General features: G+C 58.5%; 1 protein-coding gene across 1 annotated transcript; it reads left to right on the top strand.

The window, feature by feature from the left end:
• Window positions 1–1075: 1075 nt before the first annotated feature.
• Window positions 1076–24719, top strand: ASIC4 (acid sensing ion channel subunit family member 4). The gene is made up of 10 exons (XM_078450850.2): window positions 1076–2612; window positions 18151–18295; window positions 18391–18518; window positions 18709–18871; window positions 19404–19460; window positions 21474–21627; window positions 22990–23081; window positions 23163–23242; window positions 23569–23673; window positions 23891–24719. The coding sequence occupies exons 1-10, from the start codon at window positions 2031–2033 to the stop codon at window positions 24002–24004; spliced, it is 1620 nt and encodes a 539-aa protein (XP_078306976.1). The 5' UTR covers window positions 1076–2030; the 3' UTR covers window positions 24005–24719.

Here is a 24719-nt window from a genome sequence, read left to right as displayed (position 1 = left end):
CCCCACTTTCCCCTCTGGGAGGCCGCCAGAGGCAGCCCTGACCCCAGGGGTCTCATCTTCCCAGCTTGGGGGAGCTGGCTTGTGGGGAAGCCCAGCCGCAGTCCCCCACCCGGCCCCCAGAAAGCTACTTTGATGAGAGGCTGGGGACAACACCGCAGGGTGCCAAGGGTGGCCAGGGCAGGGGGCTGGTGGGCTCTGTGCTGGGGCGACGGTGACTGATGGGGCCTGATTTGGTCTCACAGCCAGGGTGGCCCCCGTGGTTCCCTACCCCCACCCCCGGGGTAGCCGCCCGTGGGCCCCTCCTCTGGGCCCAGGCGGGGGCTGCGACTGGCAGGGCAGGCCTGACGCAGGGGAGGGGTGGCCTCTGGGCAGCGGGTGGACCTCGGGCTCTAATCCCCAGCAGCTGCCGTTTCCCTCAGATCGATTCCCTTCTCACTTTTTTTTCAGCTGCTGGTTCCGCGGCTCGGATCGATGGAGCCGCCTCCCCCGCCCCTCTGAGCTTCCTCTCCCTGCTGCTCATTAGTGCCCCGATTAATCAGCCCCCCCTTTCCTCTGGGGGACAAGTGCTTCCTCCCCCATGAGGGCTCACGTTCTCACGCGGGCCCCCCAGAACACAAGCTGCTCCCTGTGACCACCCCAGCCTGGGAGCACCAAGGCATTTCCTCCTGGGCTGCCCACTGGGGCCCCACCCCTGCCTGCCATACCAACCCACATGCCTGTTCCCCTCGGTAAGACAGCAGCCTCACCAGGGCGCCCCTGCCCTATTCTGCCGTCCACCCCCTGCTTCCGCTTCTGAGATAGTACTCCCCATCCAAGCCCGCACATTTCTCCTCCCTCCCAAATCCCCATTTGGGCTCTTCCACTCCCTCCATTCCTTACCCTCTCCTCCACCCATCACACCTCCTCCCTGCTCCTTGGCCCGTTCACCCAACACCCTCCCCCACCCACCAGACAGGTGTGGCAAGGGATTTGGGAAGCGTTTGGGGAAGAAAAATGTGGCCACAGATGTTCAAGTCAGCCAGGGTGCCCTCTGTCCCAGACACAGGAATGACTGAGTTTGGGGGCGGGGGAGGGGGCGGCCAGCATCCCAGGAGGGGGTGGGGGGGAAGGTGGATGTTGAGCCCAGGAGCAAAGGTCCAGGCCAGTCACGAATCTTGGTGGAGTCACCTATGTCCCCTTGTCTGCCTTGCCTGCCCTCCTCTGCCCTCCCCTCCCTCATTCAAACAAGTGGCTCTCCCAAGGAGTTTCTGGAAGCCGCTGTGAGTGGGGTAGTTGGGGGCAGGTGGTGGCCAGGTGCTGGGATCAGGAGTCAGGAGTCAAGAGTCAGGGAGGTGGGGGGGGGGTGGTGAAGTCGGCTGAGCCTGGGTGTGGTCCCCCAAAAGTGGCAGAATGAGCTGAGGACTCTGGGTGCAGATCTCTTCCCTGGGTGGCCTGGGAGTGGGGCCATCTGGGGACCCCGTGAGTGCGTAGGGTGTGACAAGAGTTTGGGCGGGGGGCAGCCCGACAAGGTTGTTGAAGGCGGGGGCCGGGGATCCCAGTCCTGGGCTGGGGGCTGCCCCCGCCCCTGGCCTGGCTCCTGCCGCCAGTGCCGCCGGTGAAGCGCTGTTGACATGTCCTGAATTATTAAGCACGGGGTGGGCTCCGGAGCACATGCTGAGCGGAGCGGCTGGGGCTGCGCGGCGTGGCGGAGCAGCGCTCACTCCCTCGCTCGCTCGCTCGCAGGGACACACGCAGGGGCTGACAGCTGTGCTGGTGCTGATAAGGGAAGCCACAAGGAGACGATCGAGGAGAGAGACAAGCAGCAGCAGAGGCAGCAGCAGCAGAGGCAGCACGAGGGCTGCGGAGCTGCTGGGAGTGGGAGTGACTCCCCCACCTCGGGCCCCCACCCTGTCCCTGTCCTCCTCCCGCTTGCCCTGAGTTGAGGAGAGCGGCCGCTGCCACCACCGCCACTCCGGAGGGCACCGGGGGGCTGCCGGCCAGGGAGGGACAGGGGCAGGGAGGCTCTGGCCAGTCCCAGCAGCCGGGGACAGATGCCGATCGAGATTGTGTGCAAAATCAAATTTGCAGAGGAGGATGCGAAACCCAAGGAGAAGGAGGCAGGGGATGAGCAAAGCCTCCTGGGGGCTGCACGGGGGGCAGCAGCCCCCCGGGACCTGGCCACCTTTGCGAGCACCAGCACTCTGCACGGGCTGGGCCGGGCCTGTGGCCCAGGCCCCCATGGACTGCGCAGAACCCTGTGGGCACTGGCCCTACTCACCTCGCTGGCTGCCTTCCTGTACCAGGCGGCTGGCCTGGCCCGGGGCTACCTGACCCGGCCTCACCTGGTGGCAATGGACCCTGCTGCCCCAGCCCCGGTGGCTGGCTTCCCGGCCGTCACCCTCTGCAACATCAACCGCTTCCGGCACTCGGCGCTCAGCGACGCCGACATCTTCCACCTGGCCAATCTGACGGGGCTGCCCCCCAAAGACCGGGACGGGCACCGAGCCGCCGGCCTGCGCTACCCGGAGCCCGACATGGTAGACATCCTCAACCGCACTGGCCACCAGCTTGCCGACATGCTCAAGAGCTGCAACTTCAGTGGGCACCACTGTTCCGCCAGCAACTTCTCTGTGGTGAGTCCTGCCAGCTGGCCCGCCCGGCCTGGGGTGGCCGGAGGCCGGTGGGGGCGTGGGGGGGGGGGAGGTGGCGCGCAGGGGCATCCTCAACAGGGCTCTACAGGGCTTCCCTTCCTTCCGCCACCAGAGGCTGGCCTCGTGTCTCCCCCAAGCCCGGTGTTTCCCTCTAGCTCCCCAGCCGCGGAACAGGGGACACTCCTAGGGGCTCACCCTGGTGCTGCTGCGGCCGCTCCTCTTCTCGGCTCTGCTGCTGCTGCAGGGCCCAGGTCTGGGCCCGGGGTCCCCGAAGCTGGGCAGCTTGCAGGGAAGGAAGGGATGCACCGTGCCAAGGCCGGGCCGACGGACCCCCACTCATCTCTTGTTCCCTTTTTCCTCTGGATTCTTCTCCCCGCTGAATGAGGGTGTTGGGGATGGGGTGTCTGGGGGGCTCCAGCAAGAGAGGGACTCAGGGCTGCCTCCTGGGGAGCTGGCCCGACCGGCAGGCTGGATACAGATGATCTTGATCTTCGTGTACACTGGGTGCCAGTGTCTCTTCTCTGTCTCTGTGTCTCTCATACACACCCCCTTTCACAGACTCCCTCACACATCCCTCTTTCATGCTGCCCCTCCAGCCTCTCTCCCTTTCCCTCCCTCCGTTTCCTGGTTCTTGCTGTTCCCTTGCCCGGCTCTGGCTCTTACACTGAGAATCACTTATTCACTCCTATGTGCATGGCTCACCCTCACTGCAACCCAGCAACACACACACACACACACACACACACACACACACACCCCTACTGCTCAGGGACAGTTTTCTGCGCTCCCTCTCTCATACTCAGTGTCCCTGTCACCACACTCACATGCACACCTGCACACCCACACACCGAGAGCTACCCATTTCTATGCCCAGATCCCAGCTCTTACTTAGCTGCTGAGGACGAGGACAGGGTCACACTGTGGATGCCATCCCCTTTGTGATGCCCCCCGCCCATCTATCTTGATCCCTGCGCCCCATGCGGGGACTGCTGGTGCCATCTCTCACATGTGTGTGGACACAGACACACACACACACACACACTCTCTCATTGAGATCTGGAGTGTCGGCTTGGGCTGCCCTCCCATGCACACCTCCCACAGTCAGGTGTGAGCTCAGGGGGCGTGTCTTGTGTGCTGTCTGTCTGTCTGTCAGTCAGTGCTCCATTCACCCACACTCACAGGGTATCTATTATCCCTGGTGCTAGAGATCCCCGGTGCACGGTTGACTCCCAGCATTGTGTACATGTGTGTTTACATCCTTGTTACCACTGCCCAGTGCATATGCAAATACGTGGCGCCAACATGGTGCCCACTCCAGCCAGCCTCCAGTGGCCTGCCCCAGGGATGGGGAGGGCGCTTTCCTTCCTCTGGCCCAGGTTCCCATTCGCTCACTCACTGCCTCAGTACAGCAGGAAACGTGCCCCTACTAGGTTCCTCTCACCGCTACCCATGCCTGCAGCCTCTGGGTCCTCCTGCCACTGGGTGTGGGGGCAGTTGTGTAGAAATGGAGGAAGGGGCAGGAAGGAGGGGTCGTCCTGGGTGGGGGGCACTGGGCTTTTGTGTGGCCACACACCCCTCTTCTAGGAAAAATCACTGCTCCCAAATCCGGGACTGCGAGAGTCCTCAAGAAGGAGGTGAGGTGTAGAGAGTGTGCATGTGGACTTCTGGGTCCATGGAGCCCCTCTGTCTGACATCCTCACCCCTCAGAGTTGGGGGGAGGGAGACACAGCCCAGTCCCAGCAGGTGTTGTTGGGGCAGAAATCAATGGGAGCTTTGTGTCCCTGTGCAGGGAATGGGGGGGGGGGGCGGGGTGGGTGTGGGTAGAAAGGAAAGGGGAAGTGTGTTGAAACCTCAGTGGGAAGGAGGGTGGCGGGGAGGGAGAGATGGGGAAGGGGGGAGTAAGGTGAGGGAAGCAGGGTTTCCTGCCTCGCTCTAGGAAAAGGAGGTGCCCGGAGGATCTGGGAACAGGGAGTCTCTGGGAATCCTGAGGATGGCTAAAGGGGAGGATGGGTGTCCAGCGGGCCCTTTCATACCCTGGGGCTGCAGACAGGAGGGCGACAGAAGTTTGTGGGTCTCAGCTTTGGGGCTGCGGCAGGCCCAAGAAGGGTGGAGGGGCAAAGCAAGCACTGGGGGACAGGAATTCCCCGTTAGAGCCTGCGTTCCCTGTCTCCCACCCAGTCTAGACCCCATATCCTTCTGCCCATCCCCCGTCTGCTGAGCGTAACTCTCCCTTGGACCTGGCCTTCGAGGGCTGAGTCTGCTGCAGATTCACCAGGGTCTGGGAGTGCGGGCTGGGATGGCGGTTCATGCCGCACGGCCGTGGGGAAGATGAGGGTGTACCGCAGGGTGAGATCAGAGAAGGGGCAGGAGATGAACACAAGGGGTCTCTCAGGAGGACACGAGGTCCACAACAGACCCTGCGGTAAGAACACGGAGCTCCTGGTGGGATCGATGGTGGGGAGACGGGTACGGGGATCCGCTGGCAGGGGACCTGCCAGGGTGTGAGTGGTGAGATGGTCAGTGACAAAGACAGGCTTTGGGGAGGGGGCTGGGATATGTGTTCTGTGGCTTTCCCTGTTTCCTCCTTCCCACTCCCCACTCTGCTGTGACCTTTCCTCCAGAATCCAAGTTAATAAATGTCACATTTTCCAGCCTATTTTTACTCTGGGTAATGTGCCCTCCCCCAGTCCCCTAAGCTGCTGCTCTTGCTTCTGTTACCACTGCAGTCGCTTTCACCCCCACGCTCCCTAATACCCCCTCACCGACTCCCAGTCACTCGCCCAATCAACAGGAGCTCTGAGTGCCTACTGTGTACCTGCTCGGTGGTGCGGGGGGGAGAACAAAGAAGGGAAGCCCCAGTCCCCGGTCCCTGTCCTCAGGCAGCCTACACTCTCCTGCTGGAGCAGAGACAGGGACACTCAGAAGCTTAACCAACCATGCAAGAGTTAACCAGCCATGCAGGTGGGTGTCCTGAGCTGCCAGGATCAACTGCCAAAAGAGGCCCATGGGTAGTAAAAGCCCAGACAGAGAGGCCACTCTGGGCGGAAGAGGGCTGGGAAGGTTCACGGGGTGAGGCAGACCTGGGAGGTTTGGAGAGGAGGGGAGAGAGAGAGAGGAAAGAGCTCCTGGGCAGTGGGGGACACTCACCGCTCCACCCATGCTTCCTTCCACCTAGCTTACCCCGTCCGTTCTCCTCTTCCCTTCCGGCTCCTTACTCAGTCTCGTACCCACCCACCCACTCCCACCTCGCCTCCTGCTCTCACCACCTATATGTTCTCTCCCTTCCTCCAATTCCCACCACCATCTGCTCCCCGCACCCTGGTGCTCCGAGCCCCATCCATACTTTCCCCATTGCGGCTTGCTCTCAGCCTGCCCACTTACTCGAAGGCAGAAATCACTCTCTCTCCCTGGGCTTCATCTCTTTAGCTGTAAAATGCAAGGGTGGCTCTAAAATTCAGCTTCTCCTCTCAGCTGGGGAATGTATGGCGGAGCAGTCAAGTGTGTGGTTTCTGGAGCCGGACCGTCTGGATCTGAACCTCGGCTCTCCCCTCTAAGCTGTGTGGCCTTGGAGAAGTCAAAAAGCTTCCGTGAGCTTTCGTTTGTTTCTACATCCAGTAAATGCAATATTAGAACCTAAACAAGGCGGGCAGTTGAGAGGATTAAAAAGATGGCCGAGAAGAACTCAGCACACTGTCTGGCGTGCACATAGTGTGTCCTCTGGAAGAGTCCACAATTGCAAGTGCCACTGCCCCAACTTCCTGCTCTCTTACCTGTCGATTCCCAGCACCACCCGCGGTTGCCGACCCACATGCAGGCATCTTTGCTATTTGCCGTCTCCTGTCTTTCCCCCGGTCTTGATCCTCAGGCCCAGCCCCTCCCCTCCCCTGTTACAGCATTCCCGTGTTACCCACCCCTTCCAAATATTCACGCATGTGTGCGTGCGTGCATGCGTGTGCACAGACTCTCTCCAGATCGGTGCTCTCCCACAGAACATCTCTGGGATGATAGAAATGTATCCGTGCTGTCCAACATGGGAGTCACCAGCCATACTGGCCATTGAGCATCTGACATGTGATTCGTGTGACAGAGAAAATGAATTGTTCAATTCAGAGAGCCGCACGCGGGTAGTGGCAACCGTGGTGGACAGCACAGTTCTCAGTGGACCCAGGAACTAGGTTCAGACTGCAGGACTGGGCAGGGCTAGGAATTCCAGCCGGGGCCAGAGGATATGGGTGGCAGGTGTGGGCTCTGGTTGGAAGCTCTGGCGTCTACGATCTGGGCTGAGGTCCCAGGTTGAGCTGAGGATAGGGCCTGGGTCTGGAGACACGGAGGTGTCTGTTGACATCACATGAACCGATGCACCTTTCTTCCCAGGTGCAGGACATGACCTCAGTCTTTTCTCTTCCATTCTATTGTCTGGAAAATTGAGGCGTGGGGGAGGTGGAAAATCCTGGAGGAGGCAGGGGTAGTTCCATTCTATTGTCTGGAAAATTGAGGCGTGGGGGAGGTGGAAAATCCTGGAGGAGGCAGGGGTAGGATGCAGCCCCTCTCTGTGGGTCGTCAGGGGTCCAGCCACTCCCTGGAGGGGCAGGTGACCAGGGACGTGTGGGCACTTCACTGTCCCCATTCCCTCTTGGCTCTCAGACTTCCCTCCCCCTCCCAACCCTCCTTCCCCACTCGCTGGTGACTGCCGTGACTATTAATCACTCGCCCTGTTCTCTTCCTCTCTACTAATCAGGCACAATTAGACAAGGCCTCTTCCAGCTGGGCAGTCCCCCTCCCTGCCCTCCTCCCTCCTCTCCCAGCCCCACCCCGGCTGCCAGCCAGGACAGCTTAGAGGCAGGGGGGCAGCATGCATTCGGCCCTCTAGCCCTCCCTGGCTCCCCCATGCCAGATCCTGGCAATCCCCTGCCTTCGATCCCAGCTTCCTCCGAAGCTCACGGCTTCCTCCTAAGCCCGTTCCCTTCCCTGGTGTGGTCAGGGCGGTACTGATCAGCTCTGCCCTGCCTCCTCGGTTGTGGGAAGGCTACCCCATGAGCGTGACAACTCCATACCTTGGCTGCTGGCTCCTGAGGGCCTGAGGGTTGCCCCCTGCCCCCTCGACTCAGGAACGGACGGGCTTCCCTCTGAGGTTGGCGCAGGCCTCTTACCTACCAGACAAGCTTACCTCTTACCCTCACCCTCTGTCCAGCCCCTCTGCCCTGTCCTCTCTTAAGGCATGAATCTTGAGAACATTTAGTTCAACATCTAGTTCAGGGTTGTCCTGCCTTCAGGAGCCAGGCAGGTCAGGTAGGGGAGGGCACACATTAGGGAAGGGTGGGGTCTGAGCAGAAGGGAAGATCACTTATCCCCAAGAGGAGCCGCTGTCCCTCAGCCCCAGCTAACTCACGACCGGGTCGGGGATGCCCAGTGTTTGGGGGTGGGGGCAGGGTCTTCCAATTTGTCCAGGGAAGCCCAAGTCTTGATGATTTGAATAAAAATTTTCCTGACTTTAAGAAATATTTTGAGGGCTACATACAAGTCACAGCTTGCAGAACCCAGTGTTTGCTCTCCCCACCGCCTGCCCCAGAGCTGGCTGCTGGCCCTCCTGGTGGCGGTGCCCTCAGTCTGGCTGCTTCCCATTGGCCACAAGTGGAATTGATGGTGGGGGATTCAAGTGGTGTGGCCAAGCACCCAAGGGCGGGGGCTGTTATTGTTGCAGAGGACTGGTCTTCCAGGGCAGCGGGGAGGGCCAGGAGGGACCTGCCCCACCCGGCCCCACTCAGCAGCCCTGTGGCCTCTTCATTAATCAGGAATCAGCCCCGAGCTGGGCTCATTATCAGCTCAGCTTCTTGTGGCACTGCCGGAAGATGCTGATTAGCATTTGAAGAAATGGCCCCAGTATCCCCCTCCTGTCCTCCCTCTGTCTCCCCTACCCATGCTCCTTGCAGGATTCCCACCCTTGCCCTTTGGATTCCAGGGAGGAATCTTCTCCCTCTTGTGGCTGGCAGCAGGGCTGCCCCTGCCAGTCCCAGGCTAGGGGGCAGAAAGGAACAGGAATGGGTGGCAGGGAGGCAGGGGCATCCCAGGGAGCACTAGGAGGGCTGAGTTTCAGCGCTGCTCAGGTTGAGGCCCCTGAGTCAGTGGGTTCCACTGGGCGGGAGTGAGTGCAGGGTGGAGACAGGGTGGTCAAGGAGAGATGGACAGTCACCCTGGAGAGGGGAGGAGGGCAGCCTCAGGCTGGTGGGTTATCAGCGTTGCCCTGTCCTTCCATGCTCTCGGCAATGCCACCTCTGTCTCATGGCGGGAGGTGGGGGGGGGGGGGGTGGACAGCCAGAACCTTGGTCAGGAGACCTGAGGGTTAGGGTCTTGGAGCCATCCAGATGAATCCAGATGAATGGGGGTGGGAAGGTGGGAGGAGGACAGAGACAAGGAGGGTGGAGAGGAGAAGGTTCAGAGTGCTGTGTGTTTCCAGAAAGGGGTTGGTGGGGGGAGTGTTTGCACTTCTTCCCCTGGCTCCCAAGCTGGGGACCCGCAGCGTTGGAAATCCAACCCCGGGCCCCCTCTAACGTTCACCATGCCCTTGGGACACCCGTTTGGGGTTGGAGGGGGAGCAGTTCCAGAGAGACAGGCATGGGCTGCAGCAGCCGAGGCGGCAGCGAGAGTTCAGAGAGGAGCCACGGGATGATTAAGGGGAAATGGAGGACTGATTTAGGAGGAAAGATTAAAGGAGCTAAATCCGTGGCGCTTGGCTCAGCGGTGACTAAGCGTGGACAGGATAATAGCTTACAAATGTGTGAAAGGTGTAAATACCAAATGGGGGGAGGGGAGGCGGCTCGGCAGGCCAGGGGAGCGGGGACAGGGACTGGTCAGGCCCCACGGGGGGAACTGGGGACTCCTGGGAGACTGCCCGGTAGGGCTGGCCCCTCTCCAGTGGGGGTGCAGGGGAGGGAAACGGGGTTGGGGCTCCCCAGGTTCCAAGCGGGTTGTCGGGGCGCAGCTTCGCGGGCCCGGTGCTGACCTCCACGTTCCACTCCCGCAACACAGAGGACCTGAGGTTCAAATCCCATCGGAGTCCGTCTGCGCCCCTCGGCCCCAGGCCTTTCCCGCCGCTCCCGGGCCCTCCAGCTGCCCCCAGAGAACTGTTCCCCCGGGCCCCCGCCCTGCCGTCCGGGCTTGCGCCCCCTCGGCCCTCCCCGGCCGCGGCGGGCGGCGGGAGGCGGTGTCTCCCTCCGCGGTGGAAGCCTCTGGCTTCTGCTGTGTGCGGAGGTCACTTTGCCGAGGAGCCGGGAGCCGGGGGAATGCAAATGAGGCAAACCCAGGGAGGAGAGCCGAGGCGCCCGGAGGAGACGGGAGGGAGGGCGCTCGGGCGCGGTGATGGATGCTTGCCCCGCGGGAGGGAGGAGGGGGCGGCGGGGAGCGCGCGGCGGTGGGTGCGGCCCTCGGGGTGCGGGTGGGCCCGGCCCGGATGCCCGGGTGCGTGTGCTGGGGTGGGGGGCGCACACCCACACACCCACCGCCACCTGCTCAGTCTTGGCCCGGGAACTCCCGCCCGGCCGTGGGTGTGTGCCGCACTGTGTCAACAAAACTCTCTAACGAATAACTTTGCGTCCAGGGGCGGCAATGTCAGGCAAGGGCTTCGTTACAAATTAAAAATATTCTCGCCTGGAAAACTGCCTTTCTAGGGTTTAAGGCCTAAGTGGTAGCTACCTGGGAGCAGGTTTACGGGTTTACCTGCGTGCTGGACACCCTGCGCGCTCCTCTCCCGTGGAAACGCGGCGCACTCCTGGAGTCACCGCATTCTTCTACGGCCCCAAGCTCTCCTGGCTCCCAGAGCGACCTCGGCCTGGAGTCACGCGGCCTTGACCGCCCCCTACTTCTCTTCCACCGCAGCTCACACATTTACATTTGAACAAACACTGCTCCCATTTCCTCCCGGACCTGGGAGCGGGCGCGCTTCGACCTTGGGGGGGAGGTTGCTCTGAAAAGCACCTGGCTGGCTGTGGGGGTGTGGTAGGGGAGGAGGCCAGGCCTGCTTGGGGGTGGGGGGGTGGGGGGTGGGCATTCTCCGGTCTGGACCGTGTGGCGGGAACCCAAGCCCTTCCGGTGCGGGTGAGTGAGCTTGCTCCGGGAAGCTCTACCCTCCAACCCCAATCCCCCTGCCGGAGGACTTGTGGGATTCCCGTCACAGCAATAGTCCCAGGCAGTAATGATCTGCCTATACGTGTGATTGTTCTATTTTGTTCCCGGCTGCTGTGCACCTGCCTCATAGTGTAGGTGGCTCGATAAACACGTTTTGAATGAATGAATCCCTTTGCAGCCAGACAGCAAACGCCTTCAGGGCAGAGACTGTCTGTTTTGTTCTCTGAACCATCCCCGGCACCAAGCACAGTGCCTGACACAGTGCACAGCCTCAAAGAATAGTGACGGGCACATAAATGCTGTTTTAACACCTGCCATTTCTTGAGCACCTACTATTTGCCAGTGCTGTGACGGGTGTGTATCATCACACAGTGGATATGAGCACAGGCTTGGGCATCGGACTGCCTGGTACCCTGCTGTGCCATGATATGCGACCCTGGCAGGTTCCCTACCCTCTTTGGGCTTCTAGTATTTTGTCTCTACAATGGGGATAAGAGACCTCTAGTGCAGGGTTTTTGTGGGAATTAAGGAGTGAATTTATATAAAGTGCCCAGGGCCATGCCTGACACAGAGTAAGCACTAAATAAATGTTAGATGTTGCTATGATTTATGTATATCATCTCTTACCTCATAACACAGATCCGAGAGGTTCAATGACTGAATCCGAATCCCACAGACAATATAGGCAGGCCTCAGATGTGAACCAGGCTGGGCTGCAGGCCTGTTCATTCAGTGCTGCTTCTCATCCGGTAGGAGAGCCGTATCCCTGTTCCCGGGGCGGGTGGTTCACTCTGACAGAGCCCCATCCCCTAAGAAACACAGTCTCTCCCAAATTGCTGGGAGAGCCTTTACCAAGGTGCACGGTGCCCTGAGAATGGGACCAGTGGGAATCCAAGATCAAAATGCTACACCAATGTCAAGTATACTTCAATGAGGAAGAAAGAAAGAAAGAAAGAAAGAAAGAAAGAAAGAGAAAAAGAAAGAGCTGCACCATTTGGCAAGAAGTCCCATTCACAAATCTATACCCCATACCATACCCCTTCCCTTATCTTTCTTGAACACCCTACCACACCCCACTCTGAATTTATCTCTAATCCTCATAACTAACTTCAGGAGAAGTTACCACTTCCCTTTCACAGATGCGCAATCCTAGGCTCAGAGAGATTAAATCATGCATCCTTACCCAAGGTTACTTGTCAACGGTTGGTGGCATAGCCAGGATTTGAACCCTGTTCTGTAGGATTCCAAAACACGTGCCCCTTTCCCCATGTTATGAAGCTATGATATGTGTATCCATTTCCAGCACCCCCTCCAGTGGTCGATCTCTGCCCCAGGTTTTATTGGTCTCTATGACACTCTTGTTACTAATATTGAGGACTCATGTATATTATTTCACTCTGCAGATGCCTCTTTCATACACTTACAACCGCCCTATGAAATAAGTCAGGCAAGAATTTCTATTTCCACTTGACCGATGAGGAAACTGAGGTCCAGAGAAGTCAATAAATCACTTTACTAGCCAAGGTTACACAAGGCTGTCAGTGGTAGAGCTAAAGCTGACACCAGGGTCTGCTGACCCCTCAGGGGGGGTTAGAGGACAGTGTTGGGGCCAGTGGAGGAGAGGGACTGGACTCTGAATTTGCCCCGTCTTCCTATGTGCCTTTGGATACGTACCTTGCCACCCCTCTGTTGTGGCCTTTGCACGATGATGCCCTCTTCCTTCCCCATCGAGGAGGATAGAGAGGCAGGAGCCTTTGAACTTGGACACTTGGGCCACCCCTGAGTGTTGTTTCAAGAGCTGTTCGGCCTGGGGTGTTACTCACAGTCCAGAACGGATGAAGATGCACCCCCTTCCACTGGCCACCCCCACGGACTCCAGGGCACCACAGGGTTAAAGGGAATTCATTCCGGAGGCCTGAGTGAGAGGCCCAGGCCTGGACCACATCAGGGGAGGGCTGACGGAATGTGGGGCAGGAGGAAGCTCTTATGGAAAAGTTGGGGGGAGGGCGCCAGGGCCTTAGCAGAGTCAGGGTGCCCAGAAGGCAGTGGAGATAAAAGCCTAGGCTGCAGATTAGCTCTGGGATTAGCCCAGCCTTGGCTGCTTGGCTTCTTATCTCCTGGAGGCCCCTGGCCCTCTCCCCCACAGCTCTGAGCCCTGGCCCCGCTAATTGCCTGTTAACCCCGTGGGCTCTGTGACTGCAGGGAGGATGAGGGGTGGGGAGGGCTGGGGGTGCATGCAAGCCAGCCAAGGAGAGCTTTCCTGGGGGAAATGGGAGCTGTGGGTAGATGGAACCCAAGAGGCTGTGAGGAGCCACTGCTCAGAGTAGGGAGCTCAGAGAGGACAGATCCTTCCCAACCTCTGATGTTGTCCGGGGCAGACCTGGAGGAGGGGGCAGGGAGAAGGAGAGGGGGGCATGCCCGGAGAAAGGTTCCTGGCTTGGCAGCAGCAGTCTCAGGCCCAGGGGAGAGTCTAGTAGGAAGATAAGAGATGGGGACTGGACACCTCGGCTAGGATAAACAGGCTGCAGATGCAGAGGGCAAAGGAAAGGAAAGGACAGGGCGCAGCCAGGCCAATGGGAGAGGAAGACAGAGGCCAGGGGGATGGGCTGGCTGACAGAGGGCAAGGGACCGAGAAACAGAGGCCAGATGGGATAATTTATCAGATGCTGAGGACAGGCAGGACAGGAGAATAGAGAAGGGCCGTGAGACACAGAGATCAGAGGGACAGAGACTAGGGAGTCAGACTCAAGCCAGGGTCCAGGCCAAGAAAGGGTGGGCTGGTCTGAGAGGGACAGGCGGAGGGCTGGCCAAAAGGAAAAGAAAGGACCCTTGGAAGGGTCCAAGGGTCCACACGCAGCACAGACAGATTCCCGTCTAGAAGCTTATTCAGCCCGGGGCCAGAGGGATTCTGGGAGGCCATGTGCTCAGCCTAGGGTCAGGAGGGCGGACCCAGGAGCTAAGGCAGAAAGCGAGGCGGGGGTGGGGGAGTGGGGGTGGGGGTGTGCAGACCAAAGGCAGAGGTAGGGGTCTGAGATGGGAGGGGTCTGGGATGGGAGATACAGAGGTAGGGGTCTGAGCCCCTAAGGCTGAGGGCTGGTAGTGGGTCATTTGGAGACAGACCCTCGGCCCACTCCGGCACATCCTAGCCTAGCACCTGCCCCTTTCCGCTGCGGGGCCCTGGACTCTCCTGTATGCATTCCCTCCTTCTGGGCCAGTCCACGGGGAAGAAAGCAGTGACCAGCCTGGGGGACCTTGAGGCAGAGCGGCCGTGCCGTCTCCATGGAAGAGGCTGTGGGCTGTGCCGCCACCAGGGTTCTGCCACTTAGGAGCTGGCAGTTCCACCCGCCGCTGCCTGCCTGGCCCGGGGACCGTCTCCGGGGCAACGCTCTGCTCTGCCCAGCGGTCGGGCCTGACCTGGGCTGCGCAAGTGGCCCGGCCCTGCCAGTCTGGCCTGTCCCTTCCCTGCAGAGTATCTCCATCAGACCCAGAGCACGTCCACCCACCGTCACCCCCACTCTGCACAACCCCCTCGAGGGCAGGGGTGCCAGGTAACCACCCCCCCTCCAAAGCCATTGTAGTCAAAGTCTTCCTGGTTACCCCTGCCCCACACAGGGCCGGGCTCAGTGTCATGCAGAATGGTCTGTGTGTACTTACTGGAGGTATTGAAAGGGAGGCTGCCCAAGGCCCGCCCAGGGTCAGGAGCCTACCAGAGTCATTTAGTCACCGGATACGCACCCGCCAGGTGTTTTATAAGCGCTAATTCTGCTTTGGCACTGGGCTCAGTTCCGTTCGGATCTCTTGTCGTTTACTGGCTGTGTGCCTTTAGTCAACTCACTTTCCCTCCCTGGGCTTCCTCACCATTAAATGGGGGCAACGATACTTTCCTCATGTGGTTTTCCGGAAGGCAAAGGAGAGCCCTTCTCAAAGGAGAAAATAAGTCAAAAGCACCATAGTGCAAGACCTTTGGTAGGGTTCACCTGGCACTCCTTCCCTCCACCTCACGCCTTCTACGAGTTGTACTGGGGTCTGCGCAGGCCGAAATGGGCTCTGAGCCTCTCAGCTGCGGGGAGTCCACAGTCCTTCGGGCTGGGTCAGGCTGAGCTGTGGAGAGGCCGCGACGGTTCCTGGTGATCAGGGGGAGCCACCGGGGCGGTGCTGCACAACGGGGGTGGGGGGTAGCTCACTAAACCTAAACGGGTCCCCCATACAGTCCACGCCTTGTTTGGCCTCTCAGCTGGAGCATACACTCAAACCAGCGGCATCAGCAAGAGCTGATTCCAGCATCTTCTTGGCCCGAAGTAGGAAGAGGGCGGCCGCCTTGAGATTTGAGTCAAATACTTCTGTATTCTCCCTATCTACCCTTCCCACCCGCCCTGGGGACCCAGGAATCTTGCACCAAGCCCCTCTCCGGGTTCCCCTCCTTCCAGTAACACGTTGTCAGAGGGCAGACCTAAAGTGGAGCTGTCCTACGGGACTCTCACCCGTTCATTTTGGGCCTTTCTACTTGAAGTACGGTCCACGTGCCAGCGGTTGTTAGAAATGCAGAATCTCCGTCTTGTCCCCCCTCCCCTTGCCAACACACACGACTGAACCAGAAACTGCATTTTAACAAGGTCCCCAGGTGCTTTGTGTACAATACAGTTTGAGAAGCAATGATCTTGGAGACCTTGGTAAATCAACCCATCTCTCTGAGCCTCAATTTCCTCATCTGATAGAGGGGGATGTGAGGATTCCATTGGAAAGAGCACGTTAAGCATTTAGTCAGTGCCTGGGCACAGCGAATGCTCTGGGACTGTCAGCCATGCCTACTCTTGCCCCACAGATAGACGTGCAGCATGGAGTGGGCAAGGCTGATACAGACAGGGTCAAGGACTGGAACCCAGAAATTGGTCAGGGGGAGAAGCAGGAGGGAGGGACAATGAACTGAGGGGCAACAGATCTGGAGAACAAAGAATGAGGAAGGTGTGGGGCGCCTGGGTGGCTCAGCCTCTTGATTTCAGCTCAGGTCATGATTTCATGGTTTGTGAGTTCGAGCCCCACCTTGGGCTCTGCACTTACAGTGCAGAGACTGCTTGGGATTCTCTGTCTCCCTCTGTCTCTGCCCCTGCTCATGCCCCACCCTTCACTCACTCAAAATAAATAAACGTTAAAAAAAAATGAAAGGCTTAGAAACAGGTAATCCCTGACCCCTTATCCCAAAAGAGAGGGTTAGCTTTCCAAAAAAAAAAAAGTGAGGAAGATGTACGGAAGTGGAATGGAAGGGAAGGAGGAAGTGGTGGGGGAGGGGACAGACGGGTGTTAAATCACTCACCTCTCTCATTTCTCACCTGTCTCATTTCAGCTGGTGGGACTGAGAGGGAGCTGGGGCTTGGGTTGGCAGGTGGCAGCTGTGGGTTGTGGGAACAGCTCAAGTCTTGCATCCAGATGAATTCCGCCTCTCCTACCGACTAGTTGACTGGTTGTGTGGCCTTGAGCAAGTCACATCACCTCTCTGAGCTGCAGTTTCCTGGTCTTTAAAAGCCAAGTAATTTAAATCTATCCGTATCAGAGTTGCTGAGTGCATGAAATGGGGGTGGGGGGGTGGGGGTGGATGTAGCCATGATTTGTAAATTGCAAGGTGCTTGTTAGACACGTGTTTGTTTGAGGATCTGCAGGCAGGATATTTGGGTGACAGAAGACTTAACCCTGCTCCCCAGACAACGGTGCCCCAGGCCCCCAGTTCTTAGAAATCATCCTTCCTGCTGCCCACAACCCAGCCCCTCTCCCTTCTACACCCTTTCTCTGAAGCTAGGCATTTAGGATATCTTTTCCCCAACACCGCCCAAGCCTTTTCTCCCAGCTTTTACCAGCTGGAAATGTTTCCAAGGAGAGGGGAGAGGGAGCACGAGAGTGATTGAGGGCACTGACCCCTTGCCCCCAGGGAAGGTGCTGCCTGTGATGGGTTTGACCCGGGGGCTCGTCTCTGTGGGGTGAGCCTGGCAGCGGGGCACCTGCCTCCGCCTCTCTCTTGACCCCCGCTCCCCAGCTGCTGCGCAACGACCCCATCGCAGCTCCTGGCCGGCGGGGCTTCGGCATCCATCTCCGGGACGCCAGCGCCATCTGGTGTCCATTCTTGGGAACCCTCCGTAGTGGAAAAGAGCTTCGTTTGGTGTGTCAGTAACTGCTTATAAGCTTTCCTCCTGCCGGCCGCTGGGCCAGTGCTGGGGACACCAAACCCACTGCTCCTGTGCAGCATAAACCTCAGTGGGGGAGATGTTGACACTGAACAAGGACAACCAGATAAACAAGATAATCTCAGGTCTTGGTATACAATGAGCAAACCGATGAACACCTGCGGAGGATCACCCTAAGTGTGTGTGTGGTATATGTGCGTGTGTCTGAAGACGGGACACTTGGGGCGCCTGGGTGGCTCAGTCGGTTAAGCGTCCGATCTCGTCTCAGGTCATGCTCTCACAGTTCGTGGGTTCGAGCCCCGCGTCCGCTCCGTGCTGAAAGCTCAGAGCCTGGAGCCTGTTTCAGATTCTATGTCTCCCTCTCTCTCCCTGCCCCTCCCCTGTTCACGCTCTGTCTCTGTCTCAAAAGTAAATAAACATTTAAAAAAAATGAAGAGGGGGGCACTTAAGCTGAGACTTAAAAGACAGCTAACCATGCCAAAGGTGGGGGGAGGTGGCATTCCAGGAGGGAGAAATAAATGAACAAAGACCAGAGGAAGGAAAGGTGCTCCATGGGTTTGAATTTGTCAGAGATCTGGGGGTAGAGTGGCAGGAGAGGTCATGACACATGGCGATTTTTCAGGCTAGGGAAGGAGTTTGGCTTTATCCTCTGGGGAACGTTGGGCTCCAAGCCAGCAAGGGACTCAATTGGATCCCTGTACTTTACAATGGGCACTCTGGCTGCTGTGTGTGGGGGCGTGCCAGGAGCGAGAGGCAAGGATGGCTGAAGGCAGACCAGTTAGGAGCCCGGAGCGAGGTGGGAGATGCTGGTGAAAGAGGGGACACAAGATGGAATGAAAGTGTTTGGATTCCAAATAGATTTCAGGAGTAGAGTTGCCCAGCTCAGATTCTGGATTGAATGTAGGAGTGAAGGAGAGGGGGAAAAGTCAGAGAATCTGACTTGAGAAATGGGGTAGATGGTGGGGCCCTTAAATCAGAGGGCCGGAGCACAGAAGATCGCAAGAGTTCTGCTATTGATACTCTAAGCTGGAGATGTCTTTTAATCAGCTAAGAGAGGATGTCAGTAGAAAATATAGAGCTTAGGGAAGAGGCTGGGCTGTAGAGTGGTTGCTGTTGGACAGCGATGTCCAGGCAGGCGGGCCCTCTCACAGGACAGGGAGCCTTGAGCTGCAGGAATTGTCTTAGCTTCACCTCCTCTCTTCCTCTCTCTCACCCCCCTGCCCCAGGTGTATACTCGCTATGGGAAGTGTTATACCTTTAACGCGGATCCACAGAGTTCACTGCCCAGTCGGGCTGGGGGCATGGGCAGTGGCCTGGAGATCATGTTGGACATCCAGCAGGAGGAATACCTGCCCATCTGGAGAGAGACAAGTATGCAGGGAAAGGGACAGGGACCGATTTGGGGGCTCCAGCCTGGGCCCTCTGCCTGGGAGGGGTTTCCAAAGGTCCGCATCTCCACTGTGCAGATGAGACATCGTTTGAGGCCGGCATCCGAGTGCAGATCCATAGCCAAGAGGAGCCACCCTACATCCACCAGTTGGGCTTTGGCGTGTCCCCAGGCTTCCAGACCTTCGTGTCCTGCCAGGAACAGCGGGTGAGCACCTCCAGCTGGGCCCTGGATTGGACACTGGGCAGGGTCTTTGGGCCCAGAGGGGATGCTGACCAGACCTACCCTCCAGAAGCTCACAGGCCACCAGGTCACTCATGGACTTTACTGAGGTTGTGGGCAATGGAGGGCCAGGTGGGCCTTTTGGGCATGACCCCATTATGCACCCCCTCTGCAGCTGACCTATCTGCCCCAGCCCTGGGGCAACTGCCGGGCAGAGAGCGGGCTCAGGGAGCCTGAGCTTCAGGGCTACTCAGCCTACAGTGTGTCTGCCTGCCGGCTGCGCTGTGAAAAGGAGGCCGTGCTTCAGCGCTGCCACTGCCGGATGGTGCACATGCCAGGTGGGCACCCTCCCCTCCCGCCAGCCCTCCGTGCCCCCCTGCCAGGCTCCAGAACCTCCAGGGGCAGAACACTGCTCATGTGCACGAGCAAGCGCATGTGTACAACAACATGTGTGCGTGTCTACACTCACGTGAGTGTATGCGTATGTGTTTGGGACTTTATAAATGTTTTCACGTGTGCGTATGGCAATGCACGCATGCATGTTTGTGGGCCTGTTGATGCGCACTTCTGCATACGTGGGCTTACGTACATTTGGGCTTGTGTATTTGAGGCGGTTGTGTGCATGTGCTGGTACACATGCGTACAGATGTGTGTGCATGTGTGCATGCAGGCAATGTGCATTCGTTTGATGCACATATGCATGTGTACATTTTCGGGCGTACATGCACGAGCATGTGTACGCTCATGCATGTACAGGGATGTGCAAACATGTACGTCTGTGCGCGTGCATGTGCGTGCCCGCATTTGGGAGCGTGGTGGGGGAGAGGGGGTGGAACCATAGACTCCAGGAATAATCTTCTCTCCTTTCAGGCAATGAGACCATCTGCCCGCCAAATATCTACATCGAGTGTGCCGACCACACACTGGGTCCGTGCTGCCTTCTCCCCTCCCCTGCCTCTCCATCGCCTCCCTCTTCACCCCCCCTGTCTGCTGTTCTCCTCATTGCCTTGGCCCCCTTCCTCCTATTCTCTCCCTGGACACTCCCTCCAGGGTTGAGCCTTATCCCATACCTCCAGGGGGTCTGAGGACTTTGCAGGTGTGGACACTTGGGTAAGTGGAGGCAGCAGGGTAGGGGTTGCAGAAAAACCAGGACTGGGAGTGAAGGGTTGGGTTTCTGTTGTGGCTCCACCAACGAGCTCACCCTCTCTGGGGAAGCGAAATGACTTCTCTCTTGGTCTGAGGAAACATGCGCTGCTATCAGTGTGGGTAAGGCAAACCCCATCTGGCCATAGGTCTCACCTGGGTTGCGATTCACTCATTCTTTCCTCCATCCATCCATCCATCCATTCATTCCTCTGCAGATGGTGGCAGCCTGGGCTGGTGCTGGAGGTGAGAGTGGGAACGAGAGGCCGCCCTCATGGAGCAGGGCTGTGAGCAGGCACCGTGCTGGCACAGGCACAGCCTTGGTCCTTGGATAGGGGAAACACAGGGGTGCTACAAGGCCCCAGGGATGGGCGTGCAGCTCCACCTGGGAAGGCAGGACGATCCTTGGAGGAGGTGATAGATTGATTAGCTGAGATTTGAAGGGTGTGGAAGAGTCAGCCTGGTGAAAAGGGGGGGACATGTTCTACGCAGTGGGAACAGTTCAGTGCTAAACATCTGTAGCCGGAAAGAGAGTTGGGAGGGGAATCACGGAAAGGTCAGTGTGGCTCGAGGGCAGAGAACACAGGAGGTGGGGAGGGGGGAGGCAAGACTGGAAGAGGCTCTGGGAAGCCAACAATGGCTTAAGGCAAGGCAAGAATGCCATCTGATGTTATCAAGGTGACTCCGATTAGCTGTGGAGAAGGGATGGTGGAAGTTAAGACCAGAAGCAGAGCAACCAGTCAGGTGAACACTGCAGTAATCCAGATGATGGGGCCCCCAGGGAGGGAGAGACATGACAGGAAGTGGAACTGAGACCTTCTCTGTCCCGCATTCCAACTGCGTCGGCCAAAGGGGCAGTGGGAGAGTGTTTAATGAAGGGGCAGATGTGTGAGCAGGGACTTTAGTTGTCCAGAATTTTGGGGTGTGCTGTTAGGCAATGGGGAGCCACTGAAAGTTCTAGAGAGGTATTGGGATGATAAGGAGTGAATGCCATTTGCTGCTTTACAGGGTAAAGGAAGGGAGCGCCTCTGGGGCCCAGGCAGAGACGTGTGGCTGTCCCAGAGGACGGGAACTCCGGCCACAAGAGGGGGAAGCAGTCTCAGCCAACCAATGGCCTGGTGGTGAGGAAGCTGGGGAAAGAAATATCCTGGCATCTCTCCCCTCCTTGCTCTCTGACCCTGCTGGGGTCTCCCACTGGCCAAACCCAACTCAAAGCCAGAAGACAAGGGAGTCTAGGTAATGCATTTGGCAGAGAGACCTGCCTCCTGGACACAGAGAAAAGTGGAGGAGAGTGGAGAGTGGATCTGAAGGGGGGAACAAAGAAAATCCAGCATATGAAACATAGCATCTGTCCTTCTGCCCATCTGTCCACCCATCCACCCACTCATCCATCTGCATATGTGAAAACATGCATATAATCCCATTCATCCGGCATCCTCTCCAAGCCCCGTGTGTGTCTGAGATCTCGTGTGAATGGCTCTGACGGATGGGCTGTGTCCTCCGTCTGCACCATGAGGACTCCTCAGCCCCAAAGGGCTAGGACACAGAAAGATAAGCCTGTAGGAGGGTGCTGGGGGGTTCTGCCCTCACCCACTTTCTTAGGTGGTCTGAAGCTGGTCCAGGAAGGAACTCCCAGCCAGTCCCCCTTAGGCAGTGCCAGGGTGGCCAGTAGAGGCCCTCAGTGAGGACCTGCCTGCCTCAGGACAGCCCCTATGCCTTCTCCCTGCAGCCAGTGGGCCTCTGGGCCACCTGCCCCCCCCCCCCCCCACCACTGCAGTTGGTACCTCTGTGTTGCAGACTCCTTGGGTGGGGGCACCGAGGGCCCGTGTTTCTGCCCTACTCCCTGCAACCTGACCCGCTACGGGAAAGAAATCTCCATGGTCAGGATCCCCAACAGGGGCTCAGCCCGGTACCTGGCAAGGAAGTACAACCGCAACGAAACCTACATACGGTATGTGTGTGTGTGTGTGTGTGTGTGTGTGTGTGTGTGTCTTTAGTAGAGGCCACCTGCAACAGGCCTGGTCCATGGAGACTGGGAGTGGGCGTATCTTTCTTACTAATGAGTCTTCTGCCAGGAATGCCTTTCACGATCCCTTTCTTCTAATTAATCCCTACCCATCCCCCAAGCCACATCCTGTGTCCCCACCTCCAGGGATGCCCTTCTTGATCCAAACGCCTTTCTTCTGAGCCCCCACAGCACTCTGTACCTCTCTCGGTCATTGCACTTAATGGTCGTTTTACAGCCCTCTGCTTGTGTCTCCCCAACCCCCCCCCCCCCACCCCAAGCAACCTGGGAGCCATTAAATGCACATTGAGAGAATGCTGTGCCAAGGGAGAGGGACAAGGTGGCCTTCAGGAGAGGCCTCATTGAGTCTTGGGTCTGGTCCCCTGCAGTCAATCTACAAAGGCTGAACATCCTGTGGGTGCCAGGGTACCAGGGTGTGGGTCCTGCGGGGACAGAGGTGATTACACCACAAAGCTCCTGCCACAATTTGTGGGTGAGGCCACGTTTGATAGTGAGGTGCTGATCGTCAGGCCTCCGCTGAGATTAATGGGCGGGGCAGGTGAAGCAGGGAAGGCATGTGTGGGGCCTCTGAGGACCCTGGGTGTGTGACAGGAGGAGACAGGGTGGGGGAGAGGCATCCCAACTAGAGAACTGTGGGATCATATACAGACCAGCCTGGGCAGTGGGGAGGCTGTGTGGAGAGAAGCAGATAAGAAAGAAGTCTGGATAAGAAGGTGCAGATCACAGGCAGTCTTGGAAGTCTGGAAAAAGAATTTTGGGGTGTACTGTTAGGCAAAGGGGAGCCACTGAAAGTTCTAGAGAGGTATTGGGATGATACAGAGTGAATGCCATTTGCTGCCTTACAGGAGGCAGGAGGGGCTCCTTCAGGCCCAGGAGGTTTCTGTTTGTTTGTTTTTATTTTTGTTTTCGTTGTTTTAATGTTTATTTTTGAGAGAGAGTGCACGAGAGGGGGAGGTGCAGAGAGGGGGTGGGGGCGGCAGATCCAAAGTGGTCTCCACACTGATAGCAGACAGCCCGATGTGGGGCTCAAACTCATGAACTGTGAGATCATGACCTGAGCTGAAGCCAGACACTCGACCGACTGAGCCACCCAGGTGCCCCCAGGCCCAGAAGTTTCGTTTTGCTCTCCCAGACCCTTGGCTAACCCTCAAAATATGAAACAGATATGCATCTGGGACTGTCTTCCCTCACAGCCTTTGGGAGTCTGAGGGTGGTCACCAGCTTCTTGGTGCAGGGGACTCAGATCAGGATGGCCCCACAGGGACACCCTGCTTCCTGTCTCCACAGGGAGAACTTCTTGGTCCTTGATGTCTTTTTTGAAGCCCTGACCTCCGAGGCCATGGAGCAGCGAGCGGCCTACGGCCTGTCAGCCCTTCTGGGTGAGACGAGGCCCTGACCCAGATTCCATGGGGGCAGATGAGCCCAGCCTGTGCCTCTGACCCTGCTCTTGTGTGCCCCAGGAGACCTCGGGGGACAGATGGGCCTATTCATCGGGGCCAGCATCCTCACCCTGCTGGAGATCCTGGACTATATCTACGAGGCAAGGGATGGGGGCCTGGTGGGGGCCACCCAGAGGGGGCGTGGAGGGTAGGAGGAGGGGCTGTGGGAAAAGCAGGGGGCAGTACAGTCTTCCTGGTGCAGCTGGCTTGGCTGCAAAGCCGGGGTTCTTGGCCAGGGTCTCCTGACTGGCTGGAAGGCTAGGGGGTGCTGAGGAGTCAGGAGAAGGGGATGGGTGGGGAGGATTGGGGAGTCCTAATGGGGGTTTGCTGGGGAAGCAAGTCCTACAAGGTGGACCTGGTGAGGCCTGCCCTTCTCCTCTACCAAGTTTCCTGAGCCCGCTGCTGTCCCCTCACTCTGAACCCCAAGGTGTCCTGGGACCGACTGAAGCGGGTGTGGCGTCGTCCCAAGACCCCCCTGCGGACCTCCACTGGGGGCATCTCCACCCTGGGGCTGCAGGAGCTGAAGGAGCAGGTGAGGGCGAGCTCTGCGGAGTGCAGCCGGTGCCCTCTCCCGGGACTGAAGGCCTCGGCAACTTCTGAACTAGCCTGGCCAAGCTCTTCCTGGGTTCCCTGGAAGCCCCTACCCTAGGGGGCGAGGAAAGGCTGGCTGCTGCGGGGTAGGGGGGGGGCGGCGGGGCATGGGGGCAGGGCTTGCATTCTCCACGTCCCACTCCCTCTTTACCTTGCAGAGTCCATGCCCAAGCCGGGGCTGTGCTGAGGGTGGGGGAGCCAGCGGCCTGCTCCCCAACCACCACCACCCTCCTGGTCCCCGAGGAGGCCTCTTTGAAGACTTTGCTTGCTAGGATGGTGCTGTGTCTAAAAAGACCCAGGAGTCTGGGACCCCTCCCAGGATCCCCAACAGTCTCCTCCTGATCCTGGGACACAAGGCCAGGGCGTGACCCAAGGGGAGGGGGAGAGGGCGGTGCTCACTGGGAGGGTGGGGACTCAGTTCACCAGCTCTGGTGCCAGCTACTTTGCACAAGGGTCCTTCTTGTCCACACCTCCCACCCCCAGGCTGGTGCCCAGGGAGGGCTGGAGGGGAGGGAAGGAAAGGAGAGAGGGAGATGGAAGAAGGGGCCCACCCAGCAGGGGTGGAACCCCCTGTACATTTGTATATATTTAGGGAGGACAGGGTGGGGGTGGGGATACAGAAGTAGAAGCAGGGTGGGGCTATGGGGGTGGGTGATTCAGGGACAGCCAGGGTCCCAGCCCTAGAATGTCAGCAGGAGAGGGAGAACCCCCAGGACTCAGGAGGGCTGGGCTGGTCCTACTTCCTGTCCCTCTCCAGGCCCAGCTCCCCTTTTTGCAGGGGGACTGGGTGGCCCAGCAGGCCTGGCCTAGCTCCCAATTTCCCCTGCCCCCACCCCACCTTCAGAGTCCCCTCCACAGGGAGCAGGCCGACCTATCAGACCTTGGCTGAGTTTGGGGGTGGGGAAGGGAGCCTTCCTGAATGGCCTCTCTGCCTCCAGTCTGGTTTTATAAGTGCTGACGAAACTGAGAATAAAGAGGCCTAAAGAA

This window comes from Panthera onca, chromosome C1, assembly GCF_046562875.1.
Source record: "Panthera onca isolate mPanOnc1 chromosome C1, mPanOnc1 haplotype 2, whole genome shotgun sequence".
Classification (NCBI taxonomy): Eukaryota; Metazoa; Chordata; class Mammalia; order Carnivora; family Felidae; genus Panthera; species Panthera onca.
The sequence above is the reverse complement of the archived record's forward strand: the minus strand, read 5'-3'. Positions and strand labels throughout refer to the sequence as shown.

Excerpts from the sequence above, each read along its gene's own strand:
- ASIC4 (XM_078450850.2), top strand. The coding sequence starts at position 2,031 with ATGCCGATCGAGATTGTGTGCAAAATCAAATTTGCAGAGGAGGATGCG. Across the intron at positions 21,628-22,989 it reads CGCAACGAAACCTACATACG|GGAGAACTTCTTGGTCCTTG; the intron begins GTATGTGTGTGT and ends CTGTCTCCACAG. Across the intron at positions 23,243-23,568 it reads TCCTGGACTATATCTACGAG|GTGTCCTGGGACCGACTGAA; the intron begins GCAAGGGATGGG and ends CTGAACCCCAAG.